The sequence below is a fragment of the Lissotriton vulgaris genome, chromosome 9 (genome assembly GCF_964263255.1).
Source record: "Lissotriton vulgaris chromosome 9, aLisVul1.2, whole genome shotgun sequence".
NCBI classification, from domain to species: Eukaryota; Metazoa; Chordata; class Amphibia; order Caudata; family Salamandridae; genus Lissotriton; species Lissotriton vulgaris.
Window position 1 is genome coordinate 147,254,311 of NC_141697.1, and position 25,083 is coordinate 147,279,393.

The 25,083-nt window shown below is 46.3% G+C and overlaps 1 protein-coding gene across 1 annotated transcript in view; it reads right to left on the minus strand.

The window, feature by feature from the left end:
- The window catches only part of TYRO3 (TYRO3 protein tyrosine kinase), a 456,471-nt gene that overhangs the window by 254,787 nt on the left and 176,601 nt on the right, over positions 1–25,083 (minus strand). Inside the window, exon 4 of the mRNA XM_086937235.1 lies at positions 14,448–14,621. Coding sequence (XP_086793361.1) covers positions 14,448–14,621 — 174 coding nt within the window. The remainder of the gene's footprint in view (positions 1–14,447; positions 14,622–25,083) is intronic.

Genomic DNA, 25,083 nt, shown 5'->3' on the forward strand with positions numbered 1-25,083 from the left:
CTATACAACAGAACCACAGAGGGGGACAGTCCTACTACAGCATTGTGCTATACATCAGAACCACAGAGGGGGGGGGAAGTCCTACTCGAGCATCGTGCAATATGCCAAAATCACAGAGGGGGACAGTCCTACTTGAGCATCGTGATATACGCCAGAGCCACAGAGGGGGACAGTCCCACTCGAGCATCTTGCTATACACCAGAACCACAGAGGGGGGACAGTCCTACTAGAGCATCGTGCTATACGCCAGAGCCACAGAGGGGGACAGTCTCACTCTAGCATCGTGCTATACACCAGAGCCACAGAGGGGGGACAGTCCTACTAGAGAATCGTGCTATACGCCAGAACCACAGAAGGGGACAGTCCTACTTGAGCATCGTGCTATACGCCAAAACCACAGAGGGGGACAGTCCTACTCGAGCATCGTGCTTTGCTTTTGACACAGAAACAGTCCTTCTCGAGCATCGTGCTATAAGGCAGAACCACAGAGGGGGACAGTCCTACTCGAGCATCTTGCTATACACCAGAACCACAGAGGGGGACAGTCCTACTTAAGCACCTAGCTATATATACACAACTGAACCATCGAGAGGGACAGTTCTACTAACAGATGGAGACAGTCCTATTTATATTCTGAGAATGGCTGGTCTGTAGCGTTGGCTCATAACTTCAAATTAAACTCCAAACACGTGAAAATGTTACTTATGAAAGTGGGCATTTCCTTCTGTGGGGCATGCTCGGAGGTACTAGGTCTGTGAAAAGTGTGAAGGGCACTCCTACCTGTCTCGTATGAGGTCGGGCCTTTTACATTCTGGAGGACTGCTAAAAAATGCCAGGCGTCTGTACTTTACTGCATGGGAAAAGACTGGGCAACGCAATGGGGCACAACCTTTCTCCTGAAATGGGACAGCTGGATACCTCATCCAAACAGTCAACAAAGTCCCAAACAATGGAGTTTCTCTTCTTTCAAGGGAAGAAGCGGAGCAAAGAATGCCGGAAGGGTGATTGCCTGCCAGACATAAAAAAGTGTCTTCAGAAGAAGGCAACTCTAGTCCTGAAAACCACCTTATCTGGGTGTTGTAGAAGGAGACTGGTCCGAGAGAGCCTGATGCTTTCTCACACGCCGAGCTGATATTATGGCAACTAAGAAGACCACTTTCAAGGTCAAAAGACACAATGAACAACTTCACATTGGTTCAAAGGAGGTACAAATTAGAAAAGTACGGCCAACATTTAAATACCACTGTGGCCCCACAACAGGTTTAGGTGAAACAAGTGTTGCAAAAGTTATAAAATCTTATGCAATGGGCGACTTAAACAGAAATGGCTGATCCAACAACTGCAAAAAAGTCAAAAGGGCAACAAATAGTCACTGCCGAGTGAAAGACCTTGTTGGGCCAGAGACAAAGTGAACAGTAACACTGCAGTAGTGGGTCTATCTGGTGGGAGCCACATCAATTGCAAAAAACACAGTTGATGGACAGAATGCAGAACAATGTCATACATTCACCCCAGTACAGAGATCTGGGCCTAAATCCATCGTTTTTTTGCACTCCACACCACCCCAGTTCAGACATGGCCATATGCAAATCAGCCTTGATCCTGTGCCTCATGGGAACAGTCCAGCCCGAACTGCCAAGCCATGTATTCCCTGGACCGGAATCAAGCATCCTAGGACCGGTTTCTGGCTATCAGCCGTCTTCAGCCAGGATAGCCAGACTCCAGTGGTGTGGAGAGCACAGGACTCACGTCTGAGCATACCCTTCCCACTCGGGGTGACAAATGCAAAAAAAACAATTGATGGACAGAATGCAGAACAATATCATACATTCACCCCAGTACAGAGATCTGGGTCTAAATCCATCGGTTTTTTTGTACTCCACACCACCCCAGTTCAGACATGGTCATATGCAATTCAGCCTTGACCCTGTGCCTCATGGGAACAGTCCAGCCCGAACTGCCAAGCCATGTCTTCCCTGGACCGGAATCAAGCATCCTAGGACCGGTTTCTGGCTATCAGCCGTCTTCAGCCAGGATAGCTTGACTCCAGTGGTGTGGAGAGCATGGGACTCACGGCTGAGCATACCCGTCCAACTCGGGGTGACAAATGCAAAAACAAACCACAAATTTGTCCCAGGGGGGCACTGGCCAGGCTCAGGGCCAAGGATTACTTCGGTTCTGCCACCATACCCTGTTTTTAGGTAAGCATGGAACTCATTCTATCTCTTTTGAAAGCCAGCTAAGCAACATTGAACCCCCACTACCTTAGAGCTGCTCCCTGATACCACTGGATTCCTTAGTTATAATCACTCCTTTTCACCCATTGAAAGCTATAATCGTACTCTCACTGCATTGACCATGCCCGAGCATTACTCTCACTTTATTAAAGGGCCACCACAAAGGCAATAAAGAGTAATTACTTCTATAACTGAATCAGAAACACCTAATCTGAACTCCAATCTAATGATCAGTCGATTGCGACACACTCGGTAGAGCGAAGTAATTGTTAACTTGATTCTAATTTAGATATAGCCTTCATTACTGACACCTGGCTCAAATAGGAATCAGCTCCAGACATCACGCTGGCAATGCCCCGGGGATATCACATTAAGTCCGCCAACCACTCTACACACCCTAGAGTGGAGTTTGTTGGAATTTATAAATCATCTCTTGCAGTCTCAAATTGGCTTACAAAGCTTTACAACATCAATGTCTCATAATTTACTATTTCTTTGAACCCTAAATAGTCTCTTAAAGTGATATTGATTTACAGACCTCATAGTCCGGTGAATAATTTGTATCATTCATATAGAGGAATCTATTTCAATTTCTTATTGAATTCCAACAATTTAATTGTTTTTGGGGACATCAATATCCATGTCAACGATGAGCATGATATGCCGGCCTCAGACCTGCTCAATGTGTGCTCGACCTTTGGTTTACTTCAATTAGTTCATTTGGCAGGTCACAATCTAGACCAGATTTTTGCATGCCACATCTTAGTAGACTCCCTTTCATTAGTGGTTGCAGAGTCCCTCAGGGTTCGTCTTTGAGCCTCACCCTTTTTAATCTGTAGGTGTCACCGCTTGCGATGCTTCGGAGTGATTACCATCTTAATGCATGTCTCACGCAGATGACACTCAGATTTTTCTGCGAATTGGTGGCAATAGAGCTTCTGCACCTGGAAATGTTCAAATTGGAGCTGAAATCAGTGGCAAACTATCAACTTTTTAAAGTTGAATGATGACAAGTCAAAGGGGTTAATTTTAGGTGGGCTCTCAATGGTCCAATAATTGGAGGCCATCAGAACTCAGGCCATGCCCTACACCAACTCGAGTTGTCTGGAACCATGGATTTATTTTTAATAACACTTTGTCATCTTACCAAATCGATAAACTCATATCATCCAACTTTCACGAACTGAAGATTGTAAGAAACATTTTGCCTAACATTTCTACCTCAACTAATGGTTCGATCATTCAAGCATTGGAGATGTGACCTGACCGCTACAGCTGCCTATTTTGGAACCTGAGAATCCAGGTTTGAATCCTGGCCTCGGTGCTTGACTCAACACTGTGTGATTCTGGGCAAATCACTTAGGGCCCAATTAGGACTTTTGTCGGTGCAGGAGGAGGGTGACACACCACTGATGCGCCCCCACACTGCCAAACGTCTCCACCGCCCACCCATCAGATGGTAACTTAAAAGTGGTCTGGTGGCGGGCGGCGCCTTTGAAAAAGGCGCCGCAAGGGGAATGCCACACATGGTTCCTACACAGCAGGGACTCGAAAGTCCAAGCCGTGCAGTTACTGGTGTGCACATGTTATGCTTCCCTGTGTGCAGCCACATGCGGAGGCGGCACAGGAGGCCCTGTAGGGCCCCCTTTGTTTCCTCTCTGCGACTGTGTTTATGGAGGAGGAACCTATATGACACCGCCAACAGAGAGAAAACTCTTAATATGTTTTGCGGGACTGCAGCAGTCCCGCCAAGCATATTGCCGCCTCTTGAACGCAGTGCCACCTCTAGGGAACGGTAGTTCCATGGCGGAGGCGGCGGTCCCATGGTGGTCCGACCTCCCTAGTCGTAATGGAGTGGTCAGACCCCCCATGTGGTGGGGGCTGGACCGCCACTGCCATGCATCCTTGAGTCTGGCAGTCCTTGGGCTGCCAGTGTCGTAATTGGGCCCTTAATGGTGCTGTGCATTAAAAGTTTAAATGTAACGCATGAGTTATATTTCAGTAATCCCCACTTAATGTACTCAATCTTGTGGTTTGTCTCCTATTTTCTCCAGGAAATGTACAGTGCTCTGTTGCTTCCTCGCTAAGTTCGGCGCTATTTAAATATCAATACATACATACATGACACTGGTGAACTCTAGGTTTGACTATGCCAACACTTTGTATATGCGCCTTTCTGATTGTCAACTTAAACAACTCCAATTGGTGTCGAACGGTGCAGCTTGATTATTATTTAACCTCCCTCTGTTCACACTGTGAATCATCTGTATCCGCTCCACTAGTTGCCAGAGAGGACGCATATCACCTTCAAAAGTTTCTGTATCTGCCCTGCATTAATATCTCAATTTCTTTCATGGAATTCCTCTTTACAATTTCTGCGATTTTTCTTCAGCTTTTCTGCAAAAAATCCCCAAGTTCAAGAAAACCCGTCAAAGGGGGTAAATCTTAGGCTTTTGCCTTAGGTGAATCGATTGATGATAGGTTGGACCCATTCCTCTATGACTTCCGGGCCATCACTCACTTATACAGGCTCCTGATTTGTGGTGGCCAGTATTCCCTTTTTCTATTTGGAATTTTAAAGATTTATATGCAGAGTGACATATTACTTTGTCCTGAAGAATCCCGCCGCATCCAGTTTGGGGCCATTAGAAGGCAGAAACATGTTAACCTATTGTAGGGGTATATTTGCGGATAACCCCTAGTCCTCTCTTTCTTTTAATCATGCCCTAGGAGTCCGCAAAATAAACACTTTGGCCTCGCAGACACAGGTTTACTTCCCCCCGTCTTTCGCTTTGCATTCTACCCCTCACTACCCATACCAGTGGTCCCTTCTCGAAAACACCTCAGTTCCTTTTCTACCCAGAAGAGTTGTAGCCCACGCCAGTGACCTTGCGGCCCTGATGTGAGGAGGGAACCCTATGATGAAGCATGTCACCTTCGGGCGAGTGAGAGTTCTCGTTCAGACAGAGGTCTCCTCCTATGCAATAGGGCAACAGTACCTACAATATATAACTATCTGGGTTATTCCCCCCTCTTTTACCTTTGCTTTTTCTGCGACTTGCGAGTTGTGAGACGTACTTCTAGTGAGTTCACACTGACTTTTTAACTGCCTGTCCAGTAGTTACTTAGAGTTGACTTTTGATAACAAACTGTCCCTTCAAAGCACGCATCATTAAATTTAACATAACATGCTTTTTTTGTGATGAAGTTCATCAGGAAAGTCATTCCCCTACTGCCCACCTCTTACAGGAAAACTTTAGTTCAGTCTTGTTATCATCAGCAGGTTAGATTATTGGGATTCTCATTTTGTAGGACTTCCGACTTTACTTTCCTTCAAATTGTAATAGTACAGAATGCGGCAGCTCAACTCATCTTGGGCATTAGCAGAAATACCAGTATTTCTGCTCCCCATTCCCAGCTTCACTGGCTCTCTATGAGTAAACACTGTGTCGTCAAAGCTTTATTGTTTTTGTCACAAAGCCACACCTGGCTCTTCGCCAACCAGCTACATGACTTCTTTCTTCTCTCCCTATGTGCCATCTAGAACTCTTCGTTCTAGGACACCACATCTGTGAACACATATATGCATGGAAAAACCTCTCAATAGCCAACCAGTATATCTTTTGAAATTTCACAAACTATTAAAACTCACCACTTCCTTCGATTTGGGAAGGTAGATCACTGCACATAAAGTGATCTGAAATGACATCTTGGACAGAACATTTAACATAACAAACCAAGAGAGCCTTAAGGCTGCCATATCACACAAGCATGACAATAGAATGGGTACCAGCATAACAAAGCGTGAGTAAGTTCCGTTGTAGTCCCGTCTAAACGATGAACAAACACAATCAATGACTGTCAGGTCAGTTGGATAAACATCATGGTCTCTCCAGCTCTTTGGAGAAATCCAGGTAGCATGAAAGTCTCTTTCTTAAGTATCAAAGCTCACTGGCGGTGTGAGGCCAGAGTAGTGGTGTGGAAGCATGCATGGCTATCAGGCTGGGAAGGTCTTGTATCAGAAGAATATGCAAGTTCCTTATAAAGAACACAGAAGAGTCAGCCTCATCTGGATAAGGCAAACCAATGAAGATGAAGAGAAGAGATGGCCTATAAATTGACTTGCAGTCCCAGATTGTTAGCATCTCCTCAAATCAAAAAGCACCATGTTTCAGCTGCATTAGCTTAATGTCAAGAACAAATTGAGAAAGGATTGACACATCAAGTCAAGTCAAGTCAAGTGATTTATATAGCGCGCTACATACCCAGAGGGTCTCAAGGCGCTTGAAGAAGGGTGGGGAATTACTTGTCGAATATCCACGTTTTAAGTTGCTTTCTGAATGCTAGGTGGTTCTGAGTAAGGCGAAGGTGAGTGGGAAGTGAGTTCCAGGTTTTAGCTGCCAGGTAGGAGAAGGATCTACCTCCCATGGTGGTTTTGTTGATGCGAGGTACAGTGGCAAGGGCTTGGTTGGAGGATCGTAGCTGGCGGGAGGGGGTGTAGAAGGACAGTCGTGTGTTGAGGCATTCGGGTCCAAGTTCGTAAAGTGCTTTGTGTGCGTGGGTTAGGAGGCGGAAAGTAATCCTCTTATTGACGGGGAGCCAGTGGAGGTTTTTCAGGTGACCAGAGATGTGTTCTTTACGCGGGATGTCTAATATGAGCCTGGCTGAAGCGTTCTGGATGCGTTGGAGTTTTTTCTGGAGTTTTGCAGTGGTACCGGCGTATAGGGTGTTTCCGTAGTCCAGGCGGCTTGTGACCAGTGCGTGGGTGACCGTTTTTCTAGTTTCGGTGGGGATCCAGCGAAATGTTTTTTTGAGCATGCGAAGAATGTTGAAGCAAGATGAAGAAACGGCGTTGACTTGTCTGTTCATCGAGAGTGAGGAATCCAGGATGACGCCCAGGTTCCGTGCGTGGTCCGTCGGGATGGGTGCTTTTCCAAGGGCCTCTGGCCACCAAGAGTCATCCCAGGCGGAGGAGGAGGTGCCTAGGATGAGGACTTCTGTTTTGTCTGAGTTCAGTTTCAGACGGCTGTGCTTCATCCACTCGGCTACTTCTTTCATTCCTTCATGCAGGTTGGTTTTGGCAGTGTTAGGGTCTCTGGTGAGTGATAGGATCAGTTGAGTGTCATCGGCGTAGGAGATGATGTTGAGGTTGTGTTGGCGTGCGATGACCGCGAGGGGGCTCATGTATACGTTGAAGAGGGTGGGGCTGAGTGAAGATCCTTGTGGTACGCCGCAGATGACTTCAGTGGCCTCTGACTTGAATGGTGGAAGGCGGACTCTCTGGGTTCTTCCGGTGAGGAACGAGGTGATCCATTCCAGTGCTTTTCCTTGGATTCCGACGTTTCTGAGGCGCTGTAAAAGGGTGCTATGACAGACTGTGTCGAAGGCTGCGGAGAGGTCGAGGAGGATGAGGGCGACTGTGTCTCCATTGTCCAGTAGAGTTCGAATGTCGTCTGTTGCTGCGATGAGGGCGGTTTCAGTGCTGTGTTTTTGCTCGGAAGCCGGACTGTGAGGAGGCGAGGGATTTGTTGGTTTCGAGGAAGGCGGCGAGCTGGTTGTTGACAGCTTTCTCGATGACTTTGGCCGGGAATGGAAGAAGCGAGATGGGGCGGTAGTTTTTGAGTTCGGTGGGGTCAGCTGTGGGCTTTTTCAGAAGGGCGCTGAGTTCTGCGTGTTTCCAGCTTTCCGGGAAGGTGGCAGAGTTGAGGGAGCAGTTGATGACATCTCGGAGGTGTGGTGCTATGATGGAGTCTGCTTTGTTGAAGATGTGGTGAGGGCATGGGTCTGTGGGGGATCCTGAGTGGATGGAGTTCATCAGGCGGATGGTGTCCTCAGTGGCGATTGGGTTCCAGTCATTAAGGATGTTCAAGGGGGGTGAAGGTCCTGCAGAAGGTTGGGTGGGTTGGTCTCCGGGTCGGTTGTCGAAGCTGTTGTGGATGTCTGCGATTTTGTTGTGGAAGAATGAAGCTAGGGAGTCGCAGAGGGCTTGAGAGGGGGTGATGTCGTTGGAGTTGGCTGATGGGTTGGTAAGTTCTTTGACGATGTTGAATAATTCCTTGCTGTTGTGGGCGTTATCTAGTCGGTCTTTGAATGCGGCTTTCTTGGCAGACCGGATTAGTTGGTGGTGTATGCGGGTGGCGTTTTTGAAGGCGTCCCTGGTGCTGGTGTTTGGGTCTTTTTTCCAGGCCTTCTCGAGGGAGCGACAGAGTTTCTTGGATTTCTTAAGATCATCGTTGAACCAGGAGGCGTTTTTGCTGCCTAGTTTGATATGACGTTTTTTCAACGGTGCTAGGATGTCGGCGCTGTTGGATAGCCATTGGGTGAGGTTAATGGCTGCTTGGTCGGGGTTTGAGGAGTGGGCGGGGGGGTTTAGAAGAAGCGATGAGGAGATCTGGTCGATGGTGATTTTATTCCAGTTTCTTCGCAGAGAGGGTTGAGGAAGGTTGTGGGTTGTGGTCTTATTGTAGATAAAGTGAACGCAGCTGTGGTCCGTCCAATGAAGAGCTGTGGTGTAACTGAATGAGACATGTTTGCTGGAGGTGAAGATAGGGTCGAGTGTGTGACCTGCAATGTGGGAGGGGGTGGTGACAAGTTGTTTGAGTCCGAGGTTGGCGAGATTGTCCAGAAGGGTGGTGGCGTTGCTGTCATTGCTCTTTTCCAGGTGAAAGTTGAGGTCTCCCAATAGGATGTATTCCTCAGAGGGGAGGGCGTGTGGGGTGATAAAGTCAGTGATGTCGTCGCTGAATCGTGCCCGGGGTCCAGGAGGCCGGTAGAGGAGGGTGCCTCTGAGTGTGGTCTTGGGGTCGGAGTGGATCTGGAAGTGAAGGTGTTCGGCGCTGGCAAGGTTGACGTCTGAGCTGGTTGAGATGCGGATGGAGTTCTTATGGACGATAGCGATGCCTCCTCCTGTTTGGTCGGTGCGGTCCTTACGGATGATCTTGTAGCCTTCCGGGATGGCAATGGTGATGTCTGGGGCTGATGAGGCGTTCATCCATGTTTCTGTTAGGAAGGCGACGTCCGGAGAGATGGTGTCTAGTAGATTCCAGAGGTCGATGGCGTGCCTGTGGACCGAGCGGGTGTTGAGCAGGATGCATTGTAGGTGGTTGGGGTCGGATATCTGTTGTGTGTTCGTAGATGAGGAGTTGTTCTTGGTGCCGTCAAACTTGCAGGAGTTGCAAGAGAAGGGTCCATGGGTGTGTCCAGGAGCGGCTTGGACGCAGTTGGGGAGGCGGCCGGGGTTTAGGGCTAAGAGGGTGGTGGCGTCGTATGTAATGCGGGAGGGGTGGGTGGTACGGGGGACAGGGGCTCTGGCGCTGGGCGCGGTCCAGGCGCGGACGGGCGTAGACTGGCTTACCTTTGGCGCACCTTCGGCGCGGCCGTAGCGCGTGGACGCTGCGCGTTGGGACATCTGGCATTAATGGATAGGGCAACAGTCACCTCCCGCGAAAGATTCAATGACATTTTCCATGAAGTGCACATTCGGTCTTCCAACACTGAAAAAGTTGAATGAATGAATGCAGCTGGCATCCCCCCCCCCCCCAAATAAAATATGCATGTCTTCACTTTGATAGCGAGGGCAGGCAGGGTGGGGAGGTAGCCATAGAATTTAGGTAATCCTCAACGTCCCGGGTCGATAATCTGGTAGACACAAAAGTCCTTGGATTTTTATCTACCCACTGCTCTTTTGTGGGGGGTACTGCTTTACTGCCCCCCACCACACCCACTGGTATATGGTAGACGTTATTAACGTTATTAACTCCATCACCCAGGTGCTTTCACATAAAATCATTAATTATGCAGGCGTCACGATTCTGGGCGATTTCAACATTTTAACACTTGCGGCTGTTGAATTATCTAGGACCCCCATGTGATCGATACACAGTGCAGGTCATGTAGTTGACGCAATATTCTTCAATACCTCAATAGATCTTTTAAAGCCTCGGGAGGTTCCTTGATCATTTTTTACTACCTTTCGCCTGGTGCTGGTCAACTCCTAAGATTAAATCGAGAGTGGGTTCATTTCCTGGGAACGGAGCGTGGAACAAGGTTGATATACCCTCACTGAAGGAGGCCTTAGCATCAAACAAACATGCATTAACGAGCAACATTGAGTCAGTTATTCACCGTCATCTTGTCTGATGCAGAGAGGCCACTGACCCAGATGCCCCTGAAGCTAGCTTACGGACTATAAGACACCACCCTCTGCTCGATAGTTTACTGCCGAACTAGTGGAAGAAAGGAAAACGTGTAAGAAATTAGAATGCCAATGTAGAAAATGCTACAGAAATTGACAAAATCCAGTATAAAGCTGTCTTGAGCACGAACCATAACAATCTGAAGCTGGTACGACGCGATTTCTACTGTAACAAAATCAGCGAACAAAAACGCGAAAGGAATTTTTTTAATTTATTTATTTATTTATTTATTTATAAAGTTTTATATAGCGCGGACAAGATCCTTGCGGATATCAGAGCGCTTTACAAGAGAAGTACCTGGGGGAGCATAGACAGACAGTGTGTCTGATTTCACCGATCCAAAAGTAACTGCATCCCCTTGTGAGACAAATGCATCCCTATGCACTAGAATGACTGAGTTCTTCGATAATCAAATGTTAAAGGTATAGGACAACCTTTCAAAATGATGGACCATGAGCCTGAGGGGTTTCTTTGACAAATGAAAATCTGGCTCCTCCCTGGATCCTTTCCCCCCTCATGTTCTGAAGCAATTAGGGGATAGTTTAAGCCCACCATGTCAGGATTTCTTCTTTACTTCATTACGATTTGGGATACTTCCTCCCTCCTGGAAAAGGGCAAACATCAACCCACTCTTCAAAAAATTGAATGCAGATCGAGAAATCTCCTCTAACTTCTGACCCATCTTGCTGCCCCCGGGGGTCTCTAAGATCGTTGACAAGATCGAAAACACCCAACTTTCATTAAACCTGAACACCTACAATTTCCTCCACCTCTCATAATCAGGCTTCAGGGCTCACCACAGCACAGAGACAGCGCTTATGGAAATAACAGACTCACTTCAATTTACCCTGGACTCTGGCCACAAGGTCCTCTGATGTTATTAGACCTGTCCGTCAAATTGACAGGATCTCGCGTGAGATCCTGGTACCTCGCCTCTTTTGGAGTACAGGGGACTGCCCTTGCCTGGCTAGGTTCTTTTTTGGAAAAAAGAGAACATGCCGTGTGGCTTAAGCCGTTCTTCTCTGAGGCGAAGATTCCAAGTGAGGAGTCCCACAGTGCTCAGCCCTGAGCCCGACACTTTTTAATATATATATGATGCCACTGGCATACCCAATTGATTCATTCGGTATCCAACGTGGTTTCCAATGCAGATGACATCTACCTTCTCCTGACCTAAGACAATGCGTTGGATGCTAAATCAAAATTTGCAGCTTGTATGGTAGCAGTGATGGGATGGCTTAAGGCCAACTTTCTGGAATGTAACCCAGAAAAAACTGAGGTTTTGTTGTTTGGTGCCAACCTCCTGCCCGGATGGTCAGGAGCCTGTCAGAGCAGTTTCACCCCTGCACCCCCAGTGGAGAGGTCTAAGAACTTAGGGGAACACGTGGATACACATCTATTCTTCAACTCTCAGCAGTAGTTAAGACCTCCTATTGGAACCTTAGGATGTTAAGAAAATTCCTTAACCTCTTGCCCATAAACAGTAGTCCAGGCAGTAATCCTCTCCAGATTAGACTACACTAACATCCTTTACATAGGAGTCACGGACTATCTGGTACAGCGATTGCAAATTGTATAGAACACAGCAATTCATATTTTGTTTAAACTCCCCAAACATGCCTCAATCTGTCCCTACCATAAGCATTTGCACTGGCTACCAGTGGAAAAAAGGGTTATCTTGAAAGCACGGACTGTGGCACATTCGGTTTTTACAAGACTGGTCACAAATAACTGTCCAACCAAATTTTCGACTACTGTCCAAATAGACACTTGTGTCCACTGTCTGCCCGGTTTCTGGCCGTTCCCTACACCAAACGAAAGAAGTGGGGCGGTTCGGCTTGTTCTGTTTTAGCAGCCAAGCACTGGAATGAGCTCTCTCTTCCGTCCAGATGCATCAAAGAGAAAAACATATTTTGAAAGCAACTGAAAACACACATGTTCAAACTGTGACTTCCTTTAGGCAGCTTGCCTTAGCGCCATCACAGTCTTGTAGTAACTGCATGCTTTAGAGATTCATTAATTCATTCATTTATAACCTTGTCACACCCTGTCTCAGCATATACAAGTCCAGTTTAGCACACCCCTTGCATCTTCACACAGTGCTTTTCTCCTAGCTCAGCAACAAGTCGCTCTATTACTGATTACATCATTACAATTCTTGTTAACTGTTTTGAATAGATTTCTATGTACTCAACTATTATATGTGCCACGTTTGATGGAACCAGGGCTGGCTTTAGGGCAGTGCGACCGGTGCGGCTGCACTGGGCTCTGGCCTGTAGAGGGGGCTCTGGCCTGTAGAGGGGGCCCTGACCTCAGGGGGGGGGGGGCACTATGTTTAGCAACAACTTATTATTGGAGAGATATGGGGCACTTTTGCCCTGTGGTAGTGAGAGAATCCGAGGAGTCGGTCATGGGGTGTGGGGGCGCCAAAAATGATTGTTGCACTGGGTGCCACCAGCGTTAAAGCCGGCCCTGGATGGAACCACCTCTCAAGGCAAAACAACGCCCACCAGTGAAGTAACATCCAAACCCTGTGGTTTAAACACTTACCTTTGAATAGTAATGTAGGGCAGCTGATACACCATGTGCCTTGTAAGTCATCTCACTAGTATACTAATCATCCAAGTCAAGGTAAATCTTAAAGAAGACTGGGTACCTCCAAAGCATGCACTACGGCGTCCCGTCCAAGCAGCTTAGCTCTCCACCCAAGGAACACACAAAGCAGGCAATAGAATACAGTCCTGAATCACCGTAGACAAAGGGCCAGATTTAGATCTTGGCGGACAGGTAACTACATCACAACGGTGATGGATATCATGTCGCCGAAATATAAATCCCATAGGATAAAATGGGATTTATATTTCAGCGGACGGGATAGCCATCACCATTGTGTCAGAGTAACCCGTCCGCCAAGATCGAAATCAGGCTTAACCCGTTGCGTGCGTGCAATAGCCATCGGCCGTCGCGAGCACTACCTCTGTAGTGCTGCGCATGTCCATTGGCCGACGCGGCCCCAACCACGCACGGAAATGTCCGCATCGCGGCGGATTCTACGCCGTGCTAAAGGAGTTTAAGTCATAAAAGCATGAGCAGTTTCTATGTAGACAACACAAACACCCCACGAGGAAACAAAAACCAGGCCATAGAGAAGAAACAGAGAGAAAAGCGAACTAGCAACTCATCTCTCAAGTCTGAGCTGAATGTCTTAATATTACAGGAGTCCCACATCTATAAAAGGAAGCCCACCACCACCTCTGGCTCAAGAAATAGCATAAGTTGATTATTACAAACAGTTATAGAGCGTGTAGCTACCCGAAGGCATCCCAGCACTCGCAGCATCAACAGACAGGCAGACTAGATGGTTTAAGGGGTAGGAATTTGGAACAACCAGGTTTTGAGAAGCTCCCGGAAAGAAAAATGATGGGTCACTGAGCAAAGAGGAGGAGGAAGGGCGTTCCACAGTCTAGCAATATTGTTTGAAAAGGAACGACCGCCACATCTTACTCTTTTTAGTCTGGGGACTGGCAGCAGCAGTGAGCCATTAAAAAAATATATATAAAAAATGTTCACATTTTCACCATAAGCATGGTTTACTGAACACAGACCACAGAGCATGCGGAAAATTAACTTAGGAGCTATAGCTTGGGACAGACAAAGGAATGAGCTTTATTTAAATTATCACAGTGTGTAAAATTGACCAATTTCAGCAGGTCCGGTTAGCACTCGATATCCCTGGCTAGTACAGTTCAGGAGTAAGAGGGTGGACCCCCCACAAAGCGCGTACAGTCATGCATTGTTTTTGATACTTTATAAGAGAGGGTGCGGAGCCTCAATCTAGCCTATTTTCTACCAAGTTACTCAAATTTAATGAAGAGCGACTGCATTGCTGTGGATATGGTGGTCGACAAAGTGGGAAGAAGATGACCAAGACAATTCTTTCCAAAAAATAATACAACAGTGTGTAAATGCTCCAGGCAGAGGCCTTCCCCAGGTGTGCCATTCAGCTCTACCTCACCTGGCACAGTCAGGACGGAGGGCGAATCTTCGGGGTCCCTGTCCACTTTGGAGTCCCCCAGCCACCAGACAATCAGAACAGGATCTGGAGGTCCAATGGCAGCACACGTCACATTGAAGGGGACCCCCGAAAATACTGCCACATCCTCTGGCTCCTGGGTGAAGTAGGGAACACCTGCAAACCAGAGAAGCAATGTTACCTGTCAAAGAAAGCTATTTGTAATGTTGTGCCTTGTAAATAATCCCATGTCAAAGACAGTTGTGATTTACATTACCAGCATTAGGCCATTGGAAGAAAAACTGAAATTAAAAAAAAGGTAACAAATATGCTCTGATTAAATAATTTATTTTGTTATTTATAGGTTTTTTTTGCTAAACGTTATTAAAACCATAACTGTATCAATAGCTAAACGTAATATGTTATTACACATGACGGTCAGGGCCGGCCGCATAACCGGGCACACCCTGACATTTGCCTGGGGCAGTAGGAAGCTAAGGGGGTGGCACACTCTTTTCATCCAGGGAAGCCAATTCATCTCAACGTGATTGTTTTATTGCCAAGGTGTGCTCCTCAAAGGACATGTGTGTATTTTATTAACGAGCATTTGCAATGCAATAGGTCTCGTATTTGTGAGAGTTTAAGCTTTTGGCATTGTAAAAGACAATGCCTTTTATTTATTGGTTTTGAAAATTAACACATAAATAAAAGGCATTGTCATTTACTATGCCAATAGCTCAAACTCTTGTAAATGCGAGACCTATTTCACTTCAAAGAAGCAGCCACCATTGTCCCGGACGGACTGCTTGGAAAGTGAAAGCGCGCATGGTTTGCTGAATGTTGCAGGAAAGCATGTTGTGCCTGCAGTAGGAGAAACTCATTAAAGAAAATAGTGCTTACAGACTAAATATGACATACTGTGTAACAACCGAAGTAAAAGGGTCAGTCCTCATGGGAGGTTACAAAAGAAGACAAGGCGGTTCTAAAGAGTGACTAACACGCCTATTAACGAATCAAAAGCCAGCATTTACAAAGGACAATGACACAAGCCAACGAAAAATATGGGCGGAGAGTGGGCGGAGCTTTTAGTCCATACTCTAATACAGTCTGCCTCGCAGCTCATGAACTGCCCAGGCTCGACATAAACTCAACCATTTGAACTCTATTTTTGAAGGCTGGTTTTTGAGAACTCATATAGAATAATACACAGCACATGAATTTAGAATAGGCTCAAGGTGCAGAAACGTATGTTATAGTGGAGAAATGAAAAAATATTCTAGGTGTACTGCATAGATTGAATAAACTTATATTCCTACTCATGCAGAACTGTTGTGTAAAATACTTAAGCGATACAACCTCAAACCTTATTATAGTTCATTTGTGCTAAGCAGAAGATGTTGGCCATCAATGACGAATTGGCAAATGTTACCCTACATTGCTTAACCAGGTCGATATCCGGGAACCTTTGAAGTTTGAGTTTGAGTCTCTAGTACTTAATGGAAGTTAAACTGTAAGGAAAAAGGGGTCTAGAGGGATACAGAATTTGGATTTTGACTCTGAACACTTGTCCTTTGGCTCAACTCTGGCAACAATGGGAATAGAATAAAAGGCATCACCACAGGGCTGAGAAGCTCTTCCTCAATACTGCTTTGGTGGTTGCCAAGAGGGACATCGCTGCTCACTGGCTGGACACTGCCCCTTCCACTCTAGGGCGCTGGCGCCGGGGGGGTGGATTGGTGTGCTGCGCAGGAGCGGCCTTTATACGTAGCCAGGGGGTGTCCCGAGAAATGAGACGATGTGGTCCGCTTTCCAGGTGCATGTGGATATGTTATTCTTGATTTCTTTATGTGGTCTTGATGTCATTGCAATGTGTTTTTCCCCTATTCTGCTAATGTTCAATGTAGCTCTGAATGGTGCTGTTAGCTGTCAAATTCAAAACTCAGTAAAATTGATTGTCAAAAAAGAAAGGCATCAACACTAAAAATCGGAGGTTACCCTAAATATACACCACTCAAACAATTAGAATCCCACCTAGCAAAGTTTCTGGTATTCTATTCCTCCAGGTAGTGATATTTTGGTGATCTAGTGTCCAGCCAATGGTATCTGGTTAGGGACACAATCCACAAGCAATTGGAGCTCAAGGACCACAAGGGCCCAAAAGGTTGCCATTCTTTTCAATGGACGGACTGAAATAAAGACCAGCCAGCTTCCACTGTTGAACCTCAAGGGTTCATTCTCCGGTAGGGACCTGTTTCTCTGAGTGCACCAGCCATGGTCACAAAGATCTGAAAACAGGACAAGCACGAGTCCCGAGGCATCCTCTGCTATCGCTCACCACACAAAACTGTTTTTTAGGATCAGATAGTGACTGCAACTTCACCTGGTAATATTTCCTGAACTGTAAAATGATTCAAATGATTTCTGAATCAGGCCATTCTTCTCCAGCCACGGTCGAGACCTGACTCAATGGATGTTAAGCGAGAATTCCTCCAAGTTTCCCTGGGACTGATAAAAAAGGGGCATATGCATGTTGTAGCCAGAGGATGGGCAAGGCACAGCGTTGTCTTGCCTTCACATTGACTGGTGATGCAGCAGCTTTATCACTCACGTGTTCTTTTTACTTCCTCTTGGGCAGCTTGCTCTATTGAAATTGAGGCATGATTGGCCATTGAATTATTGTCACAGTTCCTTCCAGTCAGCTCAGCCTCATCTAAAGTGCTACAGTCTAGAAATAGTTTTCTCATCAAGTCACCACAGAAAATTGACCCTACAGGTTAAAAGACCTGGGCCGAGTCAGTGCTTAGAGTAGCAATTCAGCAGGGATTCTAACCCTGGTTTGGTACCTTCTTCCTTACACTTACATACAGGACTGCTCTGTGTATGATGAAACGTATGAACCTGGTGGTTAAGGTGTGACACACAACCAATCAAAGGGTCTACACATATCAAAGGTCTGCAGCATTTCCAAACTAAATGGGTATCCTGTTCAACTGCCAGCCAGATTTTGCATATTTTTAAGCCCAGAGTCCACACCCACACCGGTTTTGACTATTCTAGAACCAGAAGTGTGCGAGTATCAGTCAGGGCATACGGAGGGAAACCAACACAGGATGAACTGAATGGGATGTAAGGACTCCCACATCCACCCGGTACATAGGCTTTTGGTCGAAGGACAGGAAGGGTGTAAATGCCGGCTTGGATGTCCAAGATGGGCATCGCCAAAATGACACAAGAGGACACCACTGTTTTCTGCAGCACTCAAACATGGTGGTAGTCACTCTTACTCAAACAATGAGCATACTTTGGCGACATCCCTCAGCTCTGATGTTGATAAAAACTAAAAGCAACATGGAAACATCATGAAGACTCATAAGACTGCCCAACTCACCGTAGGATAAACACAGGGTATCCTGAAGATGGCAAGGGAAGAACATTACTGCATTCCAAATAAGCTATGGAGAGAACTTTGGATCCAATAGGGGATGTGAAGGTCATCAAAGCACTATACATAAAGCGAAATATGTGACCCGTTTGTACAAGTTAAGTAGTCAAGGAGTTGAGTATGTACCACTATCTGCCCACCTATGAAGGGCGCTCTTTGAGAAATCAACTATCCAACTCAGAAAAGAGCCCTCATTCATTAATTTGTCCATTGTTTTTTTAAGGAAATTAGGTTAAATGTATAAGCACTGAATAGTAAATGGGATTTAATGGACAGAAACACTGCCTATTTCTTACGAGTTCACATTTAGGTCTACGGTGCATAACCATATTTTGTGACCGTAGCGGAAAATGAAGAGCTGACACCCACATAGGAAGTTGATTTAGGGATATTACTTTCTACTAGAGAACATAATTTTCCTTCTGTGGAGGTGAACACATTGATCTGCTCCAGAAGCGAGCAGGACCCCATCCGTGTGTTTTAAAAAGGTGTGGTCAACCAACTAGTCACTGAGGTGAAAGTAAAGAGACATGAGTTGGCCGGAATATCTTTCCTCATCTTCAGGGTGTAATTCTTTCTCCCTTATACATTGTCCTTGAGAAAGAAAGATAAGTGGGGCAGCACAATCGCACTTGGATGTGTGCTCAATGACCTTAAAAAATCACATCGCGGAGGAGAAGAGATGGAAATCTTGCTTCGTTGCAGACAATGCAAAATCTGTAAATTAATTGATACTTCAGGGCTATAAGCTAAAGGTATAGGATATTTAGATAAGCTAAAATAAAATACTTGGAGGTAGCAGCCTAGGTCTGAAGCAGCCAAGTGAAAAGCGGTGCACAGTGCATTTACGTCAAACCCATCATGAGGAGTAGCCTCAGATGGAAGGTGAGGTACCTAAAGTGATCACACAGCTCACAAATGCAGCACTTATAATACTGGGTGACTTCAATCTCGAAAAGAAATGTGACAATGTCTTGGGGAGCAAAGGATTAACGGGTGGTTGAATGAAAAAGAAGAAACACCCACAAAAGGGGACTGAGAGATTCCACTGCACATATGAAATGAAATGAAAAATTACACTTGTATAGCGCGTAACTACCCGGAGGCCTCGAAGCGCTTTTGACTGATCACCTCTGAGGCTTGAACTAGAGTACAGTGTGACATTGGGAGTATGGAGGGTGACCTCTTCAGGAGGGTAATGATAGAATAAAGAAGGATAAAGAGAGAATGGAGCAGCCCAGAGACCGTCGAGAACAAAGATGAATAATTAAAAATGCAGTCCCCTTAAGGAAAGGAGTCATATTGTATATACATATATCCAGCGGAAAGATACGAAGATATGAAAGGACATTCAAACTTCTAAAAGGAACATGCATATTACCAGAACAAAACAAAAAAATCAAGAAACTACAACTAGCAGTTGGGAACTGAGACTGGACGGGGCAGAAGGGAGCTTACTAGGGAAAACATAAGATAATATATTTTTTACATTATGGGTAGAGAATGCATCAAACAGTCTCTCAGTACAAGTGGTGGAAACAGAAATGGTAAATGACTCAAATATGCAAGGGACACATACATGGATGCTCTAGAAGTTACCAAGCAAAGATACAAGTAAACACCATCTATGGGGGTTGGTGTGTCTAGGTTAGGCAAGAAAATGGTGAACAGGAAGGACTCAACAGCGGCTGAAGCTCCTATCAAATCCGAAGTTCCTATTGGTTACCAGCGGGCCTCAAACTCACACTCCCCTTCAGGGAAAACATGGAAATCTTGGAAGGCCGTGCTCCTATGATTGGGAACAGCTGCGCCTTCTCAGCATCAAAGACCGGAAGAGAACATGTGGCATTTATTAGCCTTCGAGATAGGCACGTGATGCCAGCTCGCTTTAAGGATTTTTCACGCAAACCGCAGGAGGGATTGACGTTGGTGCTGTGTGGCTCGGCTTCTCACAGTCAGCCCCTCTTATTAATGCTGCGAGTACGACTGGGAGCCTTCATGCTCATACAATCCTGGGCCTCTCTGAAGAGACGGTCACCAGGAGTGCCGATTAAGATTGTAGTTTTGTCAAAAATGACATGAGAAAGAAAGGCTGTATTCGACAATCGAAATACGGACCAAGCCACAGGCAACAGAATTCTGCATCTAGTGACAAGCAACACCAGCAAAGCTTTGAATTCTGCCCTGAACAGTAAAGATGCAACGGGTTGGAAGTTGCTAACATTGGAGGCAGTACCCTGTAAAAGTTACATAATGTATCACTGCCGCATTTTTAAAAGCACGACGGACTAAGGCCAGCAGAAATACTATTTCGGCCACCAGTTTTTTGCACGTAATAGCTACTGTTGCTCGAAGAATTTCCACCTGCGTGCGCAAAAAGAGAAAGGCGGGCCGGCATCGGCCCCACCGCGAGTATGGCGGGCGCACCGGCCCCCACCTGCTACCCGCTCTCTATGGTGGGGCTCGCCCCATCGCGTCACCATGACACGGTGGGCCCGCCTCAACATTGATTGGACCCCGGGTCCCCAAGTGACCCGGAAGTGATCGAATCACTTACGGGTCACTGTCGAACAAAGGTCAGGCCGGTTAGATCCAGCCTGGCAAGTGAGGGGTTAAAAGGCCAGGAAGCGCGGGAGTCTGCCTCTTTGACTCCGCGCTCCACGGCCTGCCCCTCGCAGTATCAATACACCAGTTGGCTCGCTAAATATGTGGCCGGGGGGGGGGGGGGGGGTGTCACAACAGTACCTATGCACCCTAAAGCTGGGGGTGTGGCTGGAAAAGGGGGGGTACAGTCTCACGAAGTAGCACTGACTTGTGAAGTGTTTTGGTCATCTAAGAACAAAGGCACTAATGGTTGATCTTTGATTTTCATTTTCATTTTTTGTATGACTGGATCCACGCCTGACGCCTGGGAAGCGCTCCACATCGCTATGACAGCAAAAGGGTGGACAACCAAGGGGACCGGTAGATCCGGAACGTGAGTGGCAAGCGACAGCATCAAGTGTGAATGGCGATCAATTTGAAGGCTCAAGCGGTGCCAGCATGAGAAGATGCTACCCATGCATTATAGTTGGAGTGTATAGTTGTCACCCATTTGTGTTGCCATTTGTGGTAAATTAGCAGTACGCTGCCTTATAGGTGTATACCGTGACAGCTTGACCAAAGTACAGGTATTACAGTCGGATGCGACACAACAACACCCCTATTGTAAAAACGGTTATCAGCCATGACGGCGCCTGTGCTCGCGGGCGCCTTCGTAACGGACACTACATGGTGTTTGGGAGGCTCCGTAGTAGGAGGGTAGGCTTGCACAGAGCCTACCCCACAACATAGTGGTCAGGGTTGGTAGTTCCCGGTTTTCCATGACCTGCTTATAGGAGAGCACTCGGCCTTTGGGGCATTCCTTGAGTAGCCTTACAATGGTACAGTTGCATCAGCAATGATTAGCATTGGCAGGGGTGACGTGAATATCCGGTGCACCGTGATACTATTGATTGAGGCCAAGTAGTGACTCCAAGATGGTGTATCACGTACCTATGAGTAGGCCAGCCCTAGCTTCAGGATCTGCAACTTGAGCAGGACTGGGTAGAAGGGGGGTTGGGCAGGACCATTAATAATTGAAGTAGGGTTGGCTTTCCACGTCTGGGGAATGACTGGGTTGAAGGGGTTGGTTAGGAACACTAATCTCTGAAGTGGATTGGTTTTTTCACGTCTAGCGCCGACATACGCCCTGTCAGAGCGACTCCAGAGATTCCAAAGGGAAGGGCGTCCTGTGAGGGCACTGAGCCACGCTGTTAAATAACTAATAACAAACGAGTGAGGCTATCTAATTCGCCCTGGCACAGACTACAGGCATGCCAAAGGGGGGAACTGTGTTTGGGAGGGCATTGAGTCTCTCTGTGGAATACCCAGTAACAAACTAGTGAGGCTAACTAGGGCTTTACACCAGCAGTATATAGCCCTTGGGTGAATCTGAGGAGTCGGTCTTCTTAAAAAGATGGCGTCAGTCTGTACAAAGTAGGGAATGAAATCTTCAGGGAAGATCTTTAGGCCTAGTTAGTTGTGTATAGGGACAGGACAGGACATGACCTGTCAGTGAGTTTTTTGGGGGGCCTGATAGTCGGGCTAGAAAATATAATCGTTTGGCTAGTGGAATTTTTAAGGCAGGGCATGACCTTTCAGTGTAGGAGGGTGGGGGGACCAGATAGTCGGTCAACTATGCTGGCCTGTGGCGGTAAGGTCATGATTGGTGAGCAGTAAATGTAATGTCCTTAGAGGGCGGCGCCATTCTTGAATATGGTCACCCAAGGGGAGGGACAAGTGGTCTATCCTAGAACTTCAGGGGTAGTTACAGCCTCTTGGCTACCTGGGTGCGGGGGAGTGGGGAGTCACGCTTTCTCAAGGCTAGTTGGCCACCTCGTACGTGCACAATGACACCAGTAAACGGCGCAGAGATGCAAGGGCCCCCTTTAATGGAGTTAATGGAGCATACGGGGTAACCGGGGGGCGGGAAGTACCCTCACAGTAAACGGGCCCTCTTGGCATGCGCACTTCGACGGAAGGGCGTGGTTAATAGGGCGTACAGGGGTAACCGGGGGGAGGGTGTATCCTTACAGTAAATGGGCCCTTTGCGCATGCGCACTCCGACAGGAGGGTGTGGTTTAAGTGATAAGGATCTGACACCAGTTAGTGACCTTGCCGTAGGCCCAAATAGGATACGCAGAAAAGTAATTATTGTATAACTATGATTGATATGTTAGATTCGGATAGGAAATACCTTGTACTAGAATTATGTTAAGGTTAGCCATCTGATATCTGTATATATCAATTGTAATCAAATGTCATGGAACGTTTTCTGCGTAATTGTGTAAATATTGTTTATTTCAACTTTTGATTTATTTTTATGTTTTAATAAATACGGCAGGGGGTTGTACGACCCCGCCTTCAAAGACATCCCTCTCATGTCCTTTTAATAAGGTTTGTTAACGGAAGGGGGGGGGGGGATCCTCGGGCAGTCCCTGGCCATACTGGAAATTACCACATTTCTCAAAATCAGACAGCAAAAAACTTCAGCTTTAGCAAAGTAATTCTCTTTTCATGGTGCAAGGCTGTTTTATGAGGCTTCTTAACAAGAAGCCAGCAGGTAGGATAACAAGCATTTACAATGCTATAGGTTGTGCAATTGCAAGATTTAAACCTCTGGCATAGTAAAAAAGAAAGAGCACCATGTCCCTGAAGCGGGCGCCACGCTCTGAATTAAAGTACCAAAAAACCCACAATAAAACTGGAGCGTGGTGTCCCTAAAGCAGGGGCCGCCCTCAGCATGCACATACAACAAAAAAAGCAGCCGCCATTGTCAATAAACTAAATAGTGCTCACCCACTAGATAAAGCATGCTGTGTAACGAGCAAAGTAAAAGGTCCAGTCCTTATGAGCGGTAACAAATGGAGACAAGGCGGGATCAATACGGGGCTAACAAGCCTCATAATGAATCGGAAGCCAGCATTTACCCAAGACAATGACACAAGCTAATTATAAATATGGGAGGAGAGTGGGCGAGGCTTCCACAGCATACTCTACTACAGCATGCCTCGCAGAGTGGGCAGTGCATGCTCGCTGCCGCTAGGCTCGACCTAAAAATGGGATGGTTTGTGTGAAACCCTGCACTCTTCCAAATTTACAACCACCTCCCTCATGTGTGTACAGTTTGCCAATGTTATAAAACAAAAACCTTATGTGCTAAAATACAAGTGACAATGTAAAATAAAAAAACTGTCTTGTGAATTTATCACAAGCACATGATGTACACCCACCAGGAAAGTGACTGAAAATTTACTCAGGTGAGGATTCATGGGCCAAGGAGTCTTTGGTCATAACACCACAAAGAGAAGATCATTTTAATAGAGAAGCAGAGTTTCAGTGAGCAGTCTAGGGGAATTTCAGAATTTGAGCATCATTCACTATTAGCAAACAAGAACAATTACCTTCCTTGAAAGAAAATACAAGCACCACATTTTATTTACTTAAGTACAACAAAAAGTGCATGTTTTAGATGTGCTAACCAAGGGAAGTTAGTAATTGTTTTAAAATATTTTCACAATTTTTGAGTGCAAACAGTCATATTTTAATGTATGTAAGAGATGCAGGTTATTTACAAAAGGAGAAAATAGCATTCAATGTATTCACTTGTGTTGTGAATGTGTGTGTGTGTTCCCAGAAGGGAGTCCTGTGTTAGGCATATTTGGGCAGTTTTAGGTCTCGCCTACCAGATAGCACAAGCTGTCGGTGGACAAAAAGAACTACTGTTTACTACTGGCTGGCTTCCCTGTCACTCTCCTTTGTTTGCTTTTCATTCATTAACTTGTTTGGGATTTTTCGTCCTCTTCTTGTGCTTGTCCCTCCCCTGGAGCATGGACACATTACTACCATCCTTCCACTGCTTGCTTTTTAAACACTATCTTTTTTTCGTTTGGGTTAAGCACTCCAAGAGAGTGCATGTGTTTTTCAGCGGTATTCCATGTGTACTTTTTTCCCCACTTTGTGCTGCTCTATGTTGTCTGTGTGATTCTCTCCCCGCTCACTACATATTGCGCTGTCCCTTGTGTAGTTCTCCCTCCCATGTGGCTTTCTTGCCAGTGAGGATCTCCCACACTTGCTCCATGTTGCTATCTATCGTCTGTTGCTTCTCCATCCAATCCTTCCAGCTTCTTCCTGCCACCCATGTTCTTTGTGATACTTCCCCCAACATGCATTCTTTGTGATGTTCCCCCGCCTACGTCCCCTGCGAAACGTCGCCCACCTGTTCGCCCCATGTTGCTCTCATCACCGGCGCTTCAAAAAAAATAAAAGAAAAAAACAGAGTTTGCGCTACTTAATTTTTTTAACTAATTTAACTCAGTAAATTTTAAAAAGAAGGCCTTGTGTGATTTATATGCATGTGCACGTCTACAAAATAATGTTGCCATCACCCCATCATAGCACAATTAGTGGATTTGTTTTCTATAACCAACATTTTTCAGAGTGACTCCTCAGCTCCCATTCTTGTTGGTGGATATCAGGGTGAGAGGGTGTGTCTGATGGCGGAACCACCAGCGGCTCTTCCATCAAAAACACCACACTGCCCGCCTTCTAATGAGGTGGGCAATCTGAGACAAAAGGAACATCTGGCAATTTTTGTCATGTCCATTTGGACAAATG